This window comes from Cucurbita maxima, unplaced genomic scaffold, assembly GCF_002738345.1.
Source record: "Cucurbita maxima cultivar Rimu unplaced genomic scaffold, Cmax_1.0 Cma_Scf00002, whole genome shotgun sequence".
Taxonomy (NCBI): domain Eukaryota; kingdom Viridiplantae; phylum Streptophyta; class Magnoliopsida; order Cucurbitales; family Cucurbitaceae; genus Cucurbita; species Cucurbita maxima.
In genome coordinates, this window is record NW_019272018.1 from 4,591,561 (window position 1) to 4,609,183 (window position 17,623).

At 36.6% G+C, this 17,623-nt stretch overlaps 4 protein-coding genes across 6 annotated transcripts; 1 reads left to right on the forward strand and 3 right to left on the reverse strand.

Annotated features, from left to right (window-relative positions):
• Positions 1–146: 146 nt before the first annotated feature.
• LOC111500291 (26S proteasome regulatory subunit 8 homolog A) lies at positions 147–5,339 on the reverse strand. The gene is made up of 9 exons (XM_023152019.1): positions 4,996–5,339; positions 4,056–4,153; positions 3,382–3,606; positions 3,236–3,298; positions 2,970–3,133; positions 2,522–2,678; positions 1,495–1,593; positions 1,061–1,171; positions 147–574 (listed from the first exon to the last, which is right to left on the reverse strand). The coding sequence occupies exons 1-9, from the start codon at positions 5,192–5,194 to the stop codon at positions 434–436; spliced, it is 1,257 nt and encodes a 418-aa protein (XP_023007787.1). The 5' UTR covers positions 5,195–5,339; the 3' UTR covers positions 147–433.
• A 581-nt stretch (positions 5,340–5,920) lies between these two features.
• On the forward strand, positions 5,921–10,702 carry LOC111500297 (serine-threonine kinase receptor-associated protein-like). Of its 2 annotated transcripts, none has more exons than XM_023152032.1 (7): positions 5,921–6,469; positions 6,782–6,917; positions 8,565–8,646; positions 9,349–9,524; positions 9,629–9,766; positions 9,834–9,976; positions 10,120–10,702. In XM_023152032.1, the coding sequence occupies exons 1-7, from the start codon at positions 6,352–6,354 to the stop codon at positions 10,386–10,388; spliced, it is 1,062 nt and encodes a 353-aa protein (XP_023007800.1). In that variant the 5' UTR covers positions 5,921–6,351; the 3' UTR covers positions 10,389–10,702. The 2 variants fall into 2 exon arrangements, with proteins under 2 accessions (XP_023007800.1, XP_023007808.1); XM_023152040.1 differs by having other exon boundaries at positions 9,837–9,976.
• An 841-nt stretch (positions 10,703–11,543) lies between these two features.
• LOC111500279 (3-ketoacyl-CoA synthase 11-like) lies at positions 11,544–14,179 on the reverse strand. Of its 2 annotated transcripts, none has more exons than XM_023152006.1 (2): positions 13,710–14,179; positions 11,544–13,295 (listed from the first exon to the last, which is right to left on the reverse strand). In XM_023152006.1, the coding sequence occupies exons 1-2, from the start codon at positions 13,899–13,901 to the stop codon at positions 11,766–11,768; spliced, it is 1,722 nt and encodes a 573-aa protein (XP_023007774.1). In that variant the 5' UTR covers positions 13,902–14,179; the 3' UTR covers positions 11,544–11,765. The 2 variants fall into 2 exon arrangements, with proteins under 2 accessions (XP_023007774.1, XP_023007765.1); XM_023151997.1 differs by having other exon boundaries at positions 11,544–13,298.
• A 1,020-nt stretch (positions 14,180–15,199) lies between these two features.
• Positions 15,200–16,874, reverse strand: LOC111465022. Its single transcript, XM_023109278.1, has 7 exons — positions 16,403–16,874; positions 16,180–16,317; positions 16,037–16,105; positions 15,892–15,963; positions 15,745–15,821; positions 15,402–15,618; positions 15,200–15,291 (listed from the first exon to the last, which is right to left on the reverse strand). Exons 1-7 carry the CDS (start codon positions 16,784–16,786, stop codon positions 15,250–15,252), a joined length of 999 nt encoding a protein of 332 aa, XP_022965046.1. The 5' UTR covers positions 16,787–16,874; the 3' UTR covers positions 15,200–15,249.
• Positions 16,875–17,623: the final 749 nt, after the last annotated feature.

Consider the following 17,623-nt stretch of genomic DNA (forward strand, 5'->3'; position numbering starts at 1 on the left):
ATTAAATCTATACAAAATTATTTAATATAACTTGTATTAGTCAAATACACACGTTATGTCAACGAATATAATCATTATAAATAAGTCGATCATTCCTACCTGAAATAATACTCATTCTCAAAGGTCAGAATGATATGAAGTAAATATAGAACAAACTTCTAAACTATCAGCCAATTGATAATTCTTACCAACTACATGCAACTTGCCAATACATTTGGAGAACGTGGCGGTAAAAAATGTGGCAGGGGAGACTTTTAAGTTACAGATACAATTGAGTATAAAGGAGTTGACGACAAGAAAACATAGTTCAAGGTAAAATAAGCAAGTTCAACAACGTCCAAGCACAGCCCAGGTGAGGCAGAGAATTCAAAAACGAAAAGGGTAAGCAACAATACTTGAAATTTGCTCGGCCTTTGGTGCTTCGTATCATATTCTACTTCCAGAGTTTTCGCAACGACATGTTCTTCTCTGATTCCTTCTTCATTACCTTGGCCACGGCCATCTCAAAATCTTCCTGAGTCACGTGAACCCTTCTTTCTCTCAAAGCAAACATCCCGGCTTCCGTGCACACCGCCTGCATTAAAGCACAACAGATGCCACCAAAAAGTAATTAACGTAAACACTCAACAGCAATCGTGATTACATTTGTTCTAATGCTTTTGTGTAATCGAATTGGCAACAATTTTTTAATATATGTAACATCCACAGCATAATGTCCACAGGAGCTTTAGATCCAAGAGCTGTTAGCTAATCCTTTGGTCACCACAAGGTTAGCTAATCGTGCTAAACAGGCTTTCTTCCATGATAATTGCCCCGCCCTACTACATTTGGTGCTAACTTGTAGGATATTAATTCCAGGTCGGTGGTCACCTTATTAATCACTAGCCTAACCTTTCCGATAAATGTTTCGAAGTGCTACTTAGTGTTAATAGCAGTTGATGTGGAATAACTATATGCATGAACGCTCAAGATTATTTTCGAACCAGTCATCATCAAATGATATGTAAGAACATCAACATTGAGAGAGCATTTATATCATATACAAGTACAACAGATATACCTTGAGCTCAGCACCAGATGCGCCATTCATTTTCTCTGCAATTTTCTTCAAATCGATCCCACGCATCAAATTCATTTTCCGTGAATGTATTTTCAAGATATCAAACCGGGACTGCATTCCACAAGAACTGAATGTCAGTGTTTCAATATAGTAAGAGTAACTATGATTGATACCGCTCCTAACAGCTAATAATCGCAACCCTTATTAGAAGAGAAATATATAGGCAGCTTTATATACTCACAAACGCCTATTATCGCATAACCAAACAACCATGATAAGTGGCTTTTATCTTTCTATTGCAAACAAACTTATAATTCCTTTTTGGGCAAAGAGAGCTTCAGAAAAAGCAGAGTGAAATGAAGTAAAATTCATTGTGTTTCTATAATACTCTTTAAATAACAGAAGTATATACTGAAACAACTAGTTGTGCTTACATCCTCGTTAGGATTTGGGAATTCAATCTTCCTGTCAATTCGTCCTGGCCTTAGAAGAGCTTGATCCAGAATATCAATCCTATTTGTGGCCATCAAGACCTGTATTAAGTCCAAGCAGTTAGAATCCAACTTCAGATATCAAATCTTAATCCAAAATAATCGGTAATCAGATTACTACAAGTCAGGAGACAGTTAAGTGCCCCAATAAGTTTCCATGAATTGCATGGACTTTAGTACAAACAGGAATAAAATTTTCAATATCTTCAAAGGCACAAGAAGTATACGCACTATGAAAAAGCATGGAATGGAATCTTTATAACTGATGTAAAGGCTACAAGAATGAAATCAATATATAGTATATATTTGTGATACCAATACAACATGAAATTTAAACCTTTAGAAATTTGTTTTTGTTTGAGAGTTCCAACATGATGTGGGGGTGAGGAATTTTAAGAAGGAACAAACAAAAACTATCAGAGTAAAGGTGGATCTTAAGGGACAATGCAATGATGAATATTCCCTAAAATCTCCACTTAAATAAAGACATACTTCCTTTCCCTTTCATTTAATGATTATGTTTGGGAGTGGTTCAACATGATGTGGGAGTGAGAAATTTTAAGAAAAGCACAAACAAAAACTAGAGTATAGGTAGATCTTAAGGGGCAATGCAATGCTGAATGCTCCCTAAAATCCCCACTTGAAGAAAGACATACTTTCTTTCCCTTTCATTTAATCATTATGTTTGGTCATAGATGGTTATACACTTCTATTACTTGCCTTTTTGGTTTAGATAGATACTTACACTTCATATCTCTACAAGACATCTAGACATAAACCTCGCCCATCGAGAGAATAAGCCTCAACGCTCATCTAATATTTAAAACATTGGTTGTTCAACAAAAGCTAGTGTATGATTTATCTAATGTTAGTCTTATGTTTGATTTTACTAAGAAATATTTAATCAATGTTTGTCATAAGATATGCTCACCATCCTTCACAAATGGAGTCTGGAGTCTATGTATTGTACCTTGATCTTATTTGATGCTTCAAATCCATCGAGCTGGTTAAGAAGTTCCAACATAGTACGCTGCACCTCGCTATCACCATTACCACTCCCGGATTCCATTCTAGCAGACCCAATGCTATCAATTTCATCCATGAAAATGATAGAAGGTGCATGCTCTCTGAAGAGGAAAAATCAAGAAATGATTGCAGTTGGAACAATAAAAATATGCATAAGATTAAAGAGGGTGACACAACTTAAGATACAATCTTTTCCAGGTTTGGTTTATGCAATTATTTTTCCGGGCTGTTTGTTTGAACATTTTCATGGGTGGAAAATTGAAATCCTAGATTGCCCATTTCCAGTCAACAAAATTTTGGCACCAAAAGGCCCGTTCCTGATTTAGGTTCTAGTTATTAAAGGAAGTTGAGAAAAGGACCATGCATACACGAAAGAAAATATAAAAACAAACCTGGCCATGACGAAAAGCTCCCTGACCATTCTAGAGCCTTCTCCAATATATTTCTGGACCAATTCAGACCCAGAAACCCTGATGAAAGTACAATCTGTATGGTGCGCCACTGCTCTAGCCAACAGTGTCTTCCCTGTACCAGGTGGTCCGTATAGCAGGACACCCTATTTGAAGTGCATGGTGAGAGATATGTATTTGACAGGACCAACATATATTGCAAGAAACTAGTAAGGAAGTAATATTGTAGCATATAATATTATCATTACCTTTGGTTGAGCTATTCCAAGACTCTCAAATAGTTCAGGATGTTTAATGGGAAGTTCAATAACCTATAAATTGGAATTAATATTTTAGAACAGATTATTGACTAACAAGTAGTTAACAACAAGAAAACTATTTGCAACGCACAAACCTCTTTTATTTCCTTTATTTGCTGGTCAAGACCACCAATCATATCATAAGTAGAATCAGGAACCTTTTCAACTTTCATAAGATTAACAAGGGGATCTACTTTGCTTGGCAAGATTAAATGAAGAACATAGCTGTCATTACGGAGAGCAACTCTAGTCGAAGGTGTGATTTTAGTGATATCGATACTTTTGTCAATATCAACCACATATTTCCCTTCTGGATGGACCTGTGCAGGTGTAGAACAAATAGAAGTTGGGAAAAAAAAATGTCCAATAAGCTAGTTGAGATAGAATGTTTTGGAATGGAACTTCTAAGATCATATTACCATATAAACACAAATACAAATTTGAAACGTTGATTAATATTAGGATACAACGCTAATCATTTGAAGCATTACAAGGCCAATTCTGTTGCCCAGAAGTATCAGAAGTCAAGTCTCAGTATGTTAATGATATGGACTCGATGATATGAGCTTAAATGCATTTTCATATTTTAATTTCAGAATATTAAACTTGACTCAAAAAGAGTTCCAAACAGAAGTTCTTATGTAATATCAATGCGATCCCAAAGCATGGAGGGGGTGAGGGAGGGAAGGGGAATGTCAATGAATCTGTAATTTATTTATTTATTATTACTACTTTTTTCCTGAAATAAAAACAAGAAAAGCCCACTTACCTTGACTAAAACTTTGTTCTTTCCCATGACTTTAACAACTTCTCCAACATAGGATCCTGGCTCTTGAAGCAGTTGCAGCTCTTCCCGTAGCATGCGCACTGTAAATATTAATACGAGTTAGAAATGAAATAGCCTCAATTAAATCATATATCAACAGGTTAACGCTGGTGACTTCCCAGAAATAAACGTGCAATTTCGATTAGGCAAACTCAAAAATGAAGTTATCATCAAAACAGTCCACTGGCTCTGGTTAATCTTATTATTAAACTAATGAAATAAACGCAATGGTGAAACAATAAGTAAGCTTCTTACAAATAACAGAGCCCGGTGTAGGAATTGTTTTTGTTTCTAAGATTCCATTAAAAAGTTATAGAATTGCAAGATCTAAAGCAGAAGCTATTTACTCGGACAGTTATTTGAAGAGGGCAATTACATCAAAGTTCACCCACTGCTCAATTACAGTCATAATTACTTTCACCCTCATCAAGTACCACGCTTAATTACTCTCCAGGAAACGAAGTTGGTTACGGCCCTAGAGGAATTCAATTCGAGGAGTCCCAGATCAAGACATTTGGCTTCTTCTCCCCACATATTTCAGATACTAAGGCACCATTAAGCGGTTTCCAATCATTTATACTTATAACAAATGATATGGAAGGATAGAATCTTAATTCCAAAAACAGTTCGCTCGTTGAAGGAAATGGAAAGAACAGCAACATAAGAACGAAAGAAGTACTAATTAATTATTCTTGTATCTTCCTCGGAAGTAATCAAGTTTTCATTTTTTTCCCTAATTCACTTTATGTAACAATTCTATAGCGGAGTAAACAAAAAGTATGACATTTGTGAACTGACCAACACAAACCAATCGAGAAAAACGAACGCTACCCACAAACCCTTAAGGTAAATAAGAAATTCAAAATTCAGAATTGACTGGTACCTTTCGAATTCAGCTCGTTCCGCTGAGCTTCAAGACGATTCAGATTATGGGATTTCTGACGGACCTGTAGCTGCAGCTCGTGAATATGTTGCAGATAGTACTGCCTCAGACCCTCACCTTGTTTCGCCGCCTGTTTCACCGAGCAACTATCCACCGTCATCGACAACACTTGCTGAGTCTCGACCTCCATTGTCGCCATTGAAAACACCCTTTAGAAATTAAAGTTTTACAAGACGATCAAGATTTGAACGATAGTCGGTAAACCAGAATGAGGTTTCGTCGTACTATCAATGAAATGGAGGTGGATGTCCCGGTTTCTTGCGTTTTCGGCAAAGAAAAGAACAACGAAACGGGCCTCAGCACTAAATGCGTCGGTCTCAAGCTAAAGCCCATCTCAACGGAGGCCCAAAAGAAAAATAAAATTATCATGTTTTAATGGGCCAGCCTCAAAATAAAGCTACTAATAAGGCCCAATATATCAGGCAAGGCCCAAAATAAAAAGGGAAAAAAAGAAAAAACGAAATTATCATGTTTTAATGGGCCATCCTAAAAATAAAGCTACTCAATAAGGCCCAATAAAGCAGGCCAGGCTCAAAATAAAAAGGGCAAAAAAGAAAATAACGAAATTATCATGTTTTAATGGGCCAGCCTCAAATTAAAGCTACTCGATAAGGCCCAATAAATCAGCCCAGCTCCAGAAGAAAAGGCAAAAAAGAGGCCCAATAACACAGCCCAGGTCCAGAAGAAAAGGCAAAAAAAGAAAAAATGAAATTATCATTGTTTTAATGGGCCAGCCTCAAAATAAAGCTACTAAATAAGGCCCAATAAAACAGGCCAGGCCCAGAAGAAAAAGTAAAAAAAAAAAAAAAAATGAAAAGAAAAGGGGAAAAAAGAAGTCGTTTCACAATTATATAAGGTCAGGTGTGAAGCCAGTTATGGTTGCGCCTAGCCCTTCTCTAGGAAGCTCTGCTTTGTTAGATTTTCCTTTTTAAGGTTTTTTTTTTGGGGAATTTTCGTTTTCGCTGTAATTTTGGGGTTTAGATTTTGATTTTATCAGAGCCATTTTAGAGGGTTAGGAGGTGTGGGTGTTAGCTCAGTTGTTAGCGTCTCTCACCTGTGTTATATACCGCCATTTCTCGCTCCAATTTCCGTTTCGATCACAATTCAAACAGCTTACTGATCGCCCTCGTCTTCCTGCTTACAGTTGGTTATGAATTTGTGAGGATTTGCGGCTTTAGGGTTTTGATTTCGTTATTCGATTTTGAAAATACACATTTAAAAGAATCAATAAGGAGCAAATCCATAGTATTTTTAGGTAGGATTTATAGAACTGTAAGTAGTTGAATTTTGTGAGCGATGGATAAGAAGAGAGTGGCTATTCCTCTTGTATGCCATGGCCATTCAAGACCGGTGGTGGATCTATGTTATAGCCCTGTTACGCCGGATGGATTCTTCCTCATCAGTGCCAGCAAGGGTACGGCTCAACATAACAAATTTTTTTTCGTTTTTTTTTTCTTTTTATATTGAATTTATGAATCGCGCAAGTTTCTGCAAACTGTTAATTTAGGTCTTCATCAGTTTATGAATGTTGAATGATTATGGATCATGTTTGTTCAGTGTCAGCCCTTTTGACTTTAATTGATATCTGTGGTACATGTGGGCATTGCTATTTTAGCCTTTGTTGTTGATTCATTAAGACCCTTGTGTATTGGTTGTTTGCTCGAAGCATATTTCAGACTTTGTTATCTTGGGTTGCCTTTGAAGTATGCTTTTCTGCACCATTCAGATTCCAATCCCATGCTCAGAAATGGAGAAACTGGCGATTGGATTGGTACATTTGAAGGTCATAAAGGTGCAGTTTGGAGTTGTTGTCTGGATACCAATGCTTTACGTGCTGCCACTGGCTCTGCTGATTTTTCAGCGTATGTCTTTTTAATTGGTTTCCATGTTGCGTTTCTAGAATTTCCATATTATTGGTTTTTTTTCTTTTTTCTTGGGGTTATAACACTGTATGCAGTCTATGATTCGCTATCTTCTTTTGAAAAGGAGAGGAGGGAGGTCTTTATGTATATAGTGTATGGATTTTCCTAACTTTTCTTACAGTTTATTAACCCTTCAACTTAGATCTTAAATATGTCCTTATAATTCCTTTTTTCAAGTACATTGATTCCCATGCTTCTGCTTTACGGTCCACACTCTACTATATGTATATAATTAACATTTTAAATTTCCTATCGTTTCCCTTTGTGATTATTAGCAATTGCTAGCTTTTTATGAGTGTTGGTTTTTAGACCAACTTTATATTTGAGAAAAGGAGATGAGTTATTGTTTGATGCTGAGTGGCATTTAGAAAATAACAATTTGGATGGGTTCTAATCTAGTTGGTAATAGCCGTTCTTTTTACTTTATTTTCTTGAAGCAGTGGATTACAAACATCAATAGTATGTACGAGTATTCAATTATTTTAATTTTATTTATACTTAAATGAAATTATGATTATGTGATACCTTTCTATGTAGATTTTGATAGCAAAAAATTATTATTATTATCAGAAAACTCTATATTATTTTAGATTTCTGTAAAAATACTATAAGGAAATTCAACCATTTCCCTGTTTTTGGTGCACATTACAATGATTGGAAATGTATTTAATAATTTATACTCAATCAATTTTTAAAAACTTATTATTATTATTATTTTGAGTTGTTTTGAATGAAAATTGATTGAAAACTGCGAGGTTTATGCTCTTTGAGCAGTTGCACCAGTTATCGAATTTAACTTATTATGTGTTTCTATCTTGCTTGAAAATTTGTTAATTGTGCTATTAGATATGTTGTGCAGGCTAGATTCCTTACCCAAATACACTTTTGGTTCCCATCCATGCTGAATTGTTCATGTATTATTCATGTGACTGTGTGGTACAAAGTTGCTGAAAGATATTATTGTATTTGGCAAATATCTGCCAGAATTTATGATTAAGACTCTATTATGATTGGGGGAGTCTGAAACTTAAAATTCAGACTGTTAGAATCTAGTTGATTCTAGTCATCAGGTACAACAGTTTAATTGACCTACAAACCACTTACTATCTATGCTTAACTTATGGGTACATCATTTCGGGGCCAGTATCTGGGCACTTGCATTGCTACCTTTCGGCATGCCCTTCACTAGTGCATTTTGCTCCATGACTTATTATCATAATTACTCATTGTGGTCCCCCCCCCCCCCCCCCCCCCCCCCCCCCCCCCCCCCCCCCCCCCCCCCCCCCCCCCCCCCCCCCCCCCCCCCCCCCCCCCCCCCCCCCCCCCCCCCCCCCCCCCCCCCCCCCCCCCCCCCCCCCCCCCCCCCCCCCCCCCCCCCCNCTCTGCTGCACAACCTCCTCCGCTCCTCAGGCATACAGTAGGACTTTTTGAAATTCAGAAGGAAATTGACTATTCATATGCTTTAATTTGGTGACTGAATATTGTTTGTTAAATATCACTTTATTTGCAATGAACATTTCTTTCAAGTGATTTTGTGAACAATGATGGAGATTGAACTCATTGGTAGGATCCTGATTAAACTTACAGGAAAGTATGGGATGCATTAACTGGAGATGTACTGCATTCATTTGAGCACAAGCATATTGTCCGTGCCTGTGCTTTTTCGGAGGTAATTTAAGCATGATCTTAATAATGTCATATTTTTTATCGCGTTGTTGATACACACACTTCGCTGATGTGCGTGTGTTCATGTCCTAAGGACTAAAATTGGAATCTATTATCATGGGGGCCACCTACTTAGAGTCTGTCAAGATCCTTAAGTTTCTCGACAATTTGTGAATGGTCGCCTTATGTGAGATTAGTTGAGCTACGCTCAAGTTGACCTAGACACTACATATATTATTATGAAACAGGAAAAAAAAATTGCTTCTGGTTGGTGTGTGGGCTTGATTAATTTGATGTGATGTATTCATGTGCCCCTTGGTTTTTTAGTTAGTTTTTGTCTTGATAAGAGTAAATTGAGTTTACATGGTTGGACTCTTTAGTTTTTGTCTTGATAGGAGTAAATTTGTAGTTTACTTGTATAGACTCTTTAGTTGTTTCTTTTACTTGCTTTCTAACTGCTCCCTAGTCCCTCATGCGGAATGATTGTGGCACTATTTGAGTTTTAACTGATATTTACTGATTAGTCCCTCATGCGGAATGATTGTGGTACTATTTGAGTTTTAACTGATATTTACTGATTTGTTGTTGTCATCTTGTAATTTAGGTGGAGTGAGATGGCGCTTAGATTCTTATCTTTGTTCATTCTGATATTCTTCAATTTAAAATCAATTTCTCTTCTCTCAATGCGTTTTCTAAAATGTATCAGGATACACACCTTTTATTGACTGGTGGTCTGGAGAAAGTACTGCGTATATATGATCTGAATCGTCCAGATGCACCTCCAAGAGAAGTGGATAAATCCCCCGGTTCAGTAAGGACTGTTACATGGCTTCACAGTGATCAGACAATATTAAGTTCCTGCACTGACATGGGAGGTGTCAGGTATGCATGCTGGGTGTAAATCTGCCTTCTCAAACTGCATGGAAATATGTATGTATGTATATATAGTCAGTCGGTCTTTCCTAAGTTCTATTGTTTCCATACAGGTTATGGGATGTAAGAAGTGGCCAAATAGTTCAAACACTTGAAACCAAGTCATCAGTGACCAGTGCAGAAGTAAGTCAGGATGGACGGTATATCACAACTGCTGACGGATCTACTGTTAAATTCTGGGATGCAAATCAGTAAGTGTAATGCTTAAGCAATGTTACTGTTAAATTATATATTCTCCTGATTTTTTGTTTTCTTTAGCAGCTTTGGCTTAGTCAAGAGCTACAACATGCCTTGCACTGTAGAATCTGCTTCATTGGAACCCAAGTATGGGATGAAGTTCATTGCGGGTGGAGAGGATATGTGGATCCATGTATTTGATTTTCATACTGGCGATGAGATTGGTAAGCTCAACTAAACATCAGTTCCCCTTATCCTGCAAAATCATTCTTTTTCCTTTTTGATTGCTGAAAAGATTCTCGATTCTTCTTGTGAGAGGTTCCATTTGTGATTTCTGAAGAATACCTAATTTTAAATGTGCATGCAGCGTGTAATAAAGGTCATCATGGACCTGTACATTGCTTACGCTTTGCACCCGGAGGGGAATCCTATGCCTCTGGATCTGAGGATGGAACCATTAGGATATGGCAGACTGGTCCTTTAACACACGATGACTCGGATGAAGCCTTGGTCAATGGATCTGTTGGGAAAGTAAAGGTAAGTGCAGATGAGGTCTCACGCAAGATTGAGGGGTTCAACATTGCAGACGAGGGGAAGACCAGAGAGAAGGAGAAGGAGGAGACGGGAAATGAGTGAAATTGTTTCTCCATTGCTTGACGGGAAGCCCCAGAGCGTTTTGAGCTTTATCCTATACAGTTAAATCTTTTGTGAAGTATGGACTTTGCTGGTTTTTTGTATACAGTTTTAGTCAATTCTTGCAGATATGGGTGTGAACTTGTGGTCACAAGTGAACGCGTTTTTGTTATGGCACTGTCTTATGCTTTATAATTGTTAAGGTTTTTCGATTTTTAACCACTGTAGTAGTGAAGACCGTGTTTGAAGAGCAATTACGTGAACAAAGCTATACCAATCTCGCAGAGTTGGCAATTCAACTTTGGGAGCTTAATTCAGTTCCACTTTCTGGTAGTCAAGCTAAGTCCAATAAAATTGAAAAATATTGAATGTTTGTGCTTGATTTCAGAAGCTTTATAGACCAGAAACTTGCTCATTCCAAACAGGGTGATATGCGTTTAGTTATTGAGTGCCGCAACAGCTCAGGCCTCATTTGATGACTGATTTAACCGTTCTTTTGAATGGTTCTAGCATGTTGCGAGTGTCTATGAGGCTCCAGTGCTGCTCTTTGTAGGTCAAGCTTCCAAGCATAACATACATCTTGTATTTGTGTATTTATACCAAATATGTTTGTGTATTTATATATATAATAATAAAAAAAAAACGAACTTTTTAATTTAACAAACATATAGTTTTATAATTTGGACAGATCCAAGCTCATTCAGTTAGTCAAAAATAAAAGTTGATGAATCGACCTGATCCAGATCCAAACAGTGCCTGAATTAAGGCTTAGACTGAGATTAGATCTTCACTTAAATGTGGAATTAAGGCTAAGATTAGACCTTCACTTTTTTAGGACGGGGCCACCAGTAGATGAAGGTGACCACTATTCATACACAGTTACTGTTTTCAAGTTCTTGTAAGCCACAAGTTCAAAACAAATAAATAATTATTTCTTAAAAAAAAGTTTACCCTTTTTTTCCATCACTATTTGCTGGTTTACTTATATTATTAGATTTCTTGCTGCGTGTATCACATTCAGGGATGAATTTAAATTTAAAAATACTTTGTTCCTTGCTTTATTATTAATTTGTTAAAACAGAAGTAGATTAGGAGCCACAATAGTAAATGGAAAAGATGTCATGGAATGGATGTTTTGATTCAGATCGGCAACAGTTGTGAAGGATCCATCCAAATTGTGTGTAGCCATAATCCCCAATACAAATCAAGACATGAAGGTTTGATGCAATTGTTCTTCACTCAACAAACCAAATACCTCCCTTCAATCTAATCTGGCCTAGAAGAAAAGAAAGTGTTAATTATTAAATACCAGCACGCCAAAACCAATTACAGAGGACACTAATCTGAATGATGAACTAAAAAGAGTTGATGCTGAGTTTTTCAAATGGCTACAATCTTAGGAACATCCACTGGAAACTGGTTAATCTCATTCATCCATGGGTTCTTTTCTTGTGCTGGATTTATGGCCCTTAGAGCTTTCCAAACTGCACTATTGCACTTGAATCCTGAACCAAATGCTATTTGCCATGTTCTGTCTCCTTTCTTCATTCTCCCTTTCCCTTCTGTATACGCCAGTTCGTACCAAAGTGAACTGCTCGATGTGTTGCCGAATCGGTACAGTGTCATCCGGGATGGCTCCATATGCCAATCAGACAGCTGCAAGTTCTTCTCCAGTTCGTCCAAAACCGCTCTTCCCCCAGCATGAATGCAGAAATGTTCAAAAGCTAGTTTGAAGTCAGGGATGTAAGGTTTGATCTTCATTTTGAAGAGTTTCTTCCCAACCAGTGTACCGAAAAAGAGAAGCTGCTCCGACATTGGCAGCACGAGAGGCCCCAATGTCGTGATGTTTGTCTTCAATGCATCACCTGCAACTGCCATCAAGTCTTTTGATAAAGTAACACCAATCTTCCCAGTTGAGTCCTCTTCCTGAGTAACACAGCTAAAGCACTTGTCATCTGCTCCCTTGTGGGTACGAACAGTATGTATTAATTGGTATTTGGATCTCCTTCTCTCAGATCTTCTGTTTGAAAGCAATATTGCTGCTCCACCCATCCGAAATAAGCAGTTCGAGACGAGCTTTGACCGGTCATTCCCAAAGTACCAGTTCAATGTTATGTTCTCCATGCTAATTACCAAGGCATAGGAATTGGGATGGACCTGAAGCAGCTGTTTTGCAAGATCAATGGAAATAAGCCCTGCACTGCAACCCATCCCGCCAAGGTTGTAACTAACGACGTTCCCTCTAAGCTTGTAGTGGTTGATGACCATTGCAGAAAGCGACGGCGTCGGATTAAACAAGCTACAATTCACAATCAAGATACCAATATCTTTCGGTTTCACACTCGTCTTAGCTAGAAGCGCATCAATGGCACCAAACATCACCATTTCAGCTTCTTTTCTAGCTTCTGCCATAGAGGGGTTTGGAGGAACATTGAGAACAGCCTCAGGTAGATAGGTTGAATCCCCAAGGCCAGATCTCTCAAGGATTTTCCTTTGGAACTGAAGATTCTCTTCTGTAAATGTCCCTGTCATCCCAGATCGATCCATGAAAATCTTCTTCGTGCATTTACGAGCCTCATCGGGCTTGTAACACGAAAAGTTAACAAGGTACACAGGGTGAGGACGGGTAAGAAAGTAGAGGGTAGATAAGAACACAAGGAGAGTGGAACAAAGGATGACGGAGACCAAGTTATATTGGAGATGGCTCCAGACTTCATAAAAGTCTTGAAGAGTAAAGGTGGAAAGCTGAGCCGCAATCACAACAAGCAAAGGAGAAAGGAAAAGGTACATTCCATGAGTGATGAGGTAGTGATAACCAAGTTTTACATATTTGAGTTTGACAGACTTTTTAAAATCAGGGAGGGTTCGTGAGGATGGTGTTGCTGATGGCTTTGGCTCCGTCATTTCCCCCTGCTAAATTCTCAACAACTCAATGAACTATGAACAAAATGTACAAGGATCTACTAAACTATGAACAACAAGTCCCAAAGCTGATGCAAGAGAACACAAATCTCATCCATAAATGGCTTTTGTTACACTAGAAAAGGGCATAAAGTTTCAGAAGAAAAGGCAAAACAAGAATGCATATGAACAAACTCTAAAATTCAACATACATTACTAAAAGACAGTAATCCGCAATATCCAAACAAACCCAGAAAGAGTTTCACAGAAAAAACAGCAATGAGGCCGTAAATCCACAGATCAAGGGCCAGATACAAGACATTAAACCAAGTTTGAAGGAACAGAAACGAAAAGAAAGGAAAGGGGATCCAGAAATCGAAGTTGAAAAGAGAAAAAAAGAGAAACCCAGAAAGAAAAACAGACCTGAGAACTCAAATTCCTCGGCAGCCGCAGGAATCTCCGTTGAAAGAGGGCAAAGAGGAAGAGAGAACGGAGAAAATGAGCGATATATGTGTGTGTGTGTGTGTGTGTGTGTATATATAGAAGTGGACGAATAAAAGGAGAGAACGAGATTAGAATATAATTAAGATTATAATAAAAAGGAAAACTGGGCATGAGAACATGACAAGAAGAAAAGAAGAAGAAAAACAAAAGCAAACAATGGAAGAAGGGGGGTTATAGGAGAGGGAAGGCAATGGGAGTAGATGCAAGCGGCGCTGTGTTCGGAGGGGTTTTTGAATTGAAAAATGCGGAATACATCAAACTCAAGACGGCGCTGCCTTCTTCTCGATTATTTCAAATTCCAAATTCAATTACTCTCTTCCTTCTTCTTCTCTGTTTCTCATTCTTACGCTTAATTCTCTGCTAATCTCTCTTTCCCCAGCCAGGGAAAAGGATGCCATTTTTATTTTTTTTAATCTACAGCATTACATTATAGATTAAATTTTAATAATATAATCTTTGTAAAATTAGACATTATTTAATGAACCCACTCGTCCATTTATTGAATTAGAAGCAATTTATAGTAAAATTGAAAAATGCTCCAAGATAGTACTAGAGATCTATCCATATCTCAAGATATTATCTTGGATTTTAAATATCATTAAAATTTTAAAATAATTTCTTTATATCATCTAAAAAAATATGGAAAATGATAGAGAATAGAGAGATTTTTTTGAATTAATTTTTCTTTTAATACAACTAATTGCATCGTGTATGCCTTAATTTAGGAAAGTAACGTGGGTATGGTTCATAAAGTCAGAGATATGTGTGGTTTATTATACAGCAAGGCCAATCCAAAAATAAGGACCAAAATTTAAATTTAATCCACACAAACATTATATTGTTCTATTAATGTTTTTATGTTCAACTTTTTGCATGATTCTTAATTCAAAAATAATTTTAAAATATTTAAAAGCTTATAGATAATATTTGATTTTTTTTTTTTAATTTTACCTCAAAAATAATTTTGTAGGAAAAAATTTAATACTTTTATCTAAAAAATACCCTTTTTAACGGTTTAAAAATACTTTTTAAGTTCTCAAAGTTATAATATATTTAAATATTTTTAACATCTTCAAAAACATCTATAAACTATTTATTTTTAAAAAATATTAAACGGTTAATACGTATAAATTAGCAGAAAATGGGAGAGGTTGGCAGTTGGCAGTTGACAATAGTTACGCGGCACATGGGCCGTTCCTTTTCCCCTGTCCCACCTATTTTGGATCTTTGTTTGTCTCATTCTCCCCAACCAATCAAATTTCTCGCTCTCTAATTCATTGTTTAAATGAATTTTAGACTTAAAAAAGGACATTTAGTTTGAGATGAGAAAAGGCAAAAAAATTATTAATTATTAGATAAGAATGTAATAAGTAGATTTAAAAATTTGTAAAATTATGAATCACATTATAGTTGCTTTCACTATTTCCACCAGGGACAGAGTGTAGTTGGAGTTGTTGGACTAAATTGAGAATTCTTGTAGCCATATTATCACCTCATTTCTCTGCAAATCAAGCCCAAAACCATGCAAAATTACCATTTAAAATCAGACATCCACTTTAACAGCAAACAATACGATATTCATAAGATGAGACAGAGGGGACATAAGGTTACCATTACAAAGCCCCATGTTCGGCCAGAGTCGTTGTAGCGAGCAAGCAAACAGCCATTTATGGGTTTAAGGCCATCCTTTTTTAGACTACATCGTAATTCTTTTGCCTTCTGCTGAGCCATATCTTCTGTGGGATCTCCACTGAATTTCAACACCGCACCAATGCCCCCTTCCATCTCTCTTATGCTCATTGTGTCCTCCTGTTTTGCATCCGGGAAACTGAACAGTAATGTAATGGTCATTTAAGAGGTGGCATAAACCCAGTTTCTATATTTGGCTAATTAAGATAAAGATCCTCCATTCATAAGTAAACAACAGGGCAGTGGTTGCTAACAGGGGACTCACCTACCAACCCTATTGAATCCGGCAGAAATCTGGTGTCCATTTCTTTCAACCACAACAAATGGCGCATATTTTCTCACCTGAAACATAACACAACACATTAATGCTACAAATTAAAGCTGCTTCAAACATAAAATATGGTCAACAAACCTCATAATTTGCAGTCCTTTTCAGTATTTGATATTTTGGCGATTCCAATTCTGGAGTCTCATAAAACCGAAACTGGAAAGAGAGAAGGAAATTATAACAAAAAGTCTTCAATTTTGGATGATTTTTCAGTTTTAGCTATGTATACCTGTTTAAACACATCCCACAAGGCTTCTACAGAAAAGTAGTCATTATTTTGCAGTGAATCCCAAAGATCCTTCAAAATTAACCAGATGAAGTAGGAAATTGGGTGAAAAATAAGGAAGGAGGAGGATGGTAAATTTTAATTACCACATGGCTACAGAACTTGCCGGTTTGTGGATTGATACCCATGATGGAAGTTCCCGTCAACACTAACTCTGGCTTCCATGGCAGAAGGATGAACTTCATTACCGCAGTCCATCTTGTAGTTATCTCATATGGCCCAGTCTAAAAGTAAGATTTGGTTGAATATGAAATATAATTAATGAACCTAATAATATTGATAGGTCGTCGGAGATGTGATCGGACCAACCTTTTTGACCCAGTGCAAGATGATCTCCGGCCTGAAGAATTCTCGCAACAGGGCAATATTCAGCATATACCCACTAATTCCATCGTACTTTGTAATCGGGTCTCGAAATCTCACTTCTTCGTCGTACGCCGTCCGATCAATCCCCTGCTCGTCGAATACGTGCCGGAGATCGTCGTACATGAAATCCACCAGTCGGTCCACGTCCACCGTCGGTTTCTGATGCCTTTGATCTGCCAATGTTGATCGAATAGACCACTTCCAATTTGGGCTTGCGGTTCTGCTCTGTGCGGCCCTGGTCGGTCCGTAGGATTTCCTTGGCCGGACACCAAAATCAACGGTTGGGATTGAGAGGAAGTTTTGGAAGGAAACTTGGGCTGTCGCCATTGGCAACCGAAGCTTAACTTCTCAGAATTTGAGGGAAATGCCTGCCATTGTCAACTTCTATACTTCTTTAAATACCGGGAGAAATATAGAAAATGATATACAAATTTATAACCCTAACAAATTACCATAATAATTTTGAAATTAAATAATTAAAAAATTTCTACATAAAACCGTTACAATATTTAAATTTTGTAAATAACTCTTTAAAATATTAAATTTATAGATTGAACACTCACAACTATTTATTCACACTACAATAACAATCTCTTAAAATAAGATGAAAAATAAAATAAAAAACTTTGAGAGAACAACTATGAAATTTAACATTTTGGTTCTGATTTGAGTCATTCAAAAAGTGTTGGAATGGTTAGTTAAATTCATATCAAAATACTAAAATAATTATTAATAATTAAAGTATGTTAAAATTAAATAAATTAATTAATTAAAATTAATTAATTTTAGATTAATAATAACTAATGGTTATAGGTTATATTATCTCTAAATTTAACTCTGGTCGGGAAAAGATTGACAACAATAAAAAAAAATAAAGATATTTTTTTAAACAAAGTATTAATGGTTTTTATCTATCTATAATGATTATATTTTGAATGTAAAAATATTTTTAGATGAAGTAAAAAGTTAGAATTTTTTTTTTTATTTATTGATGTAATTAAAAAAAAAACTAAAAAAAAAATTGAAGTGGATTGAATCAAATGAATTTTTGTTACAGCAACAAGTTTATTTGTGAAAATTATATGCAATTTGCATTTTAAAAAGAATGTTTAATATTGAAGAAAATAGGAGAGGGAAGCGTACAAGTTTGAACTCAAAAAAGGA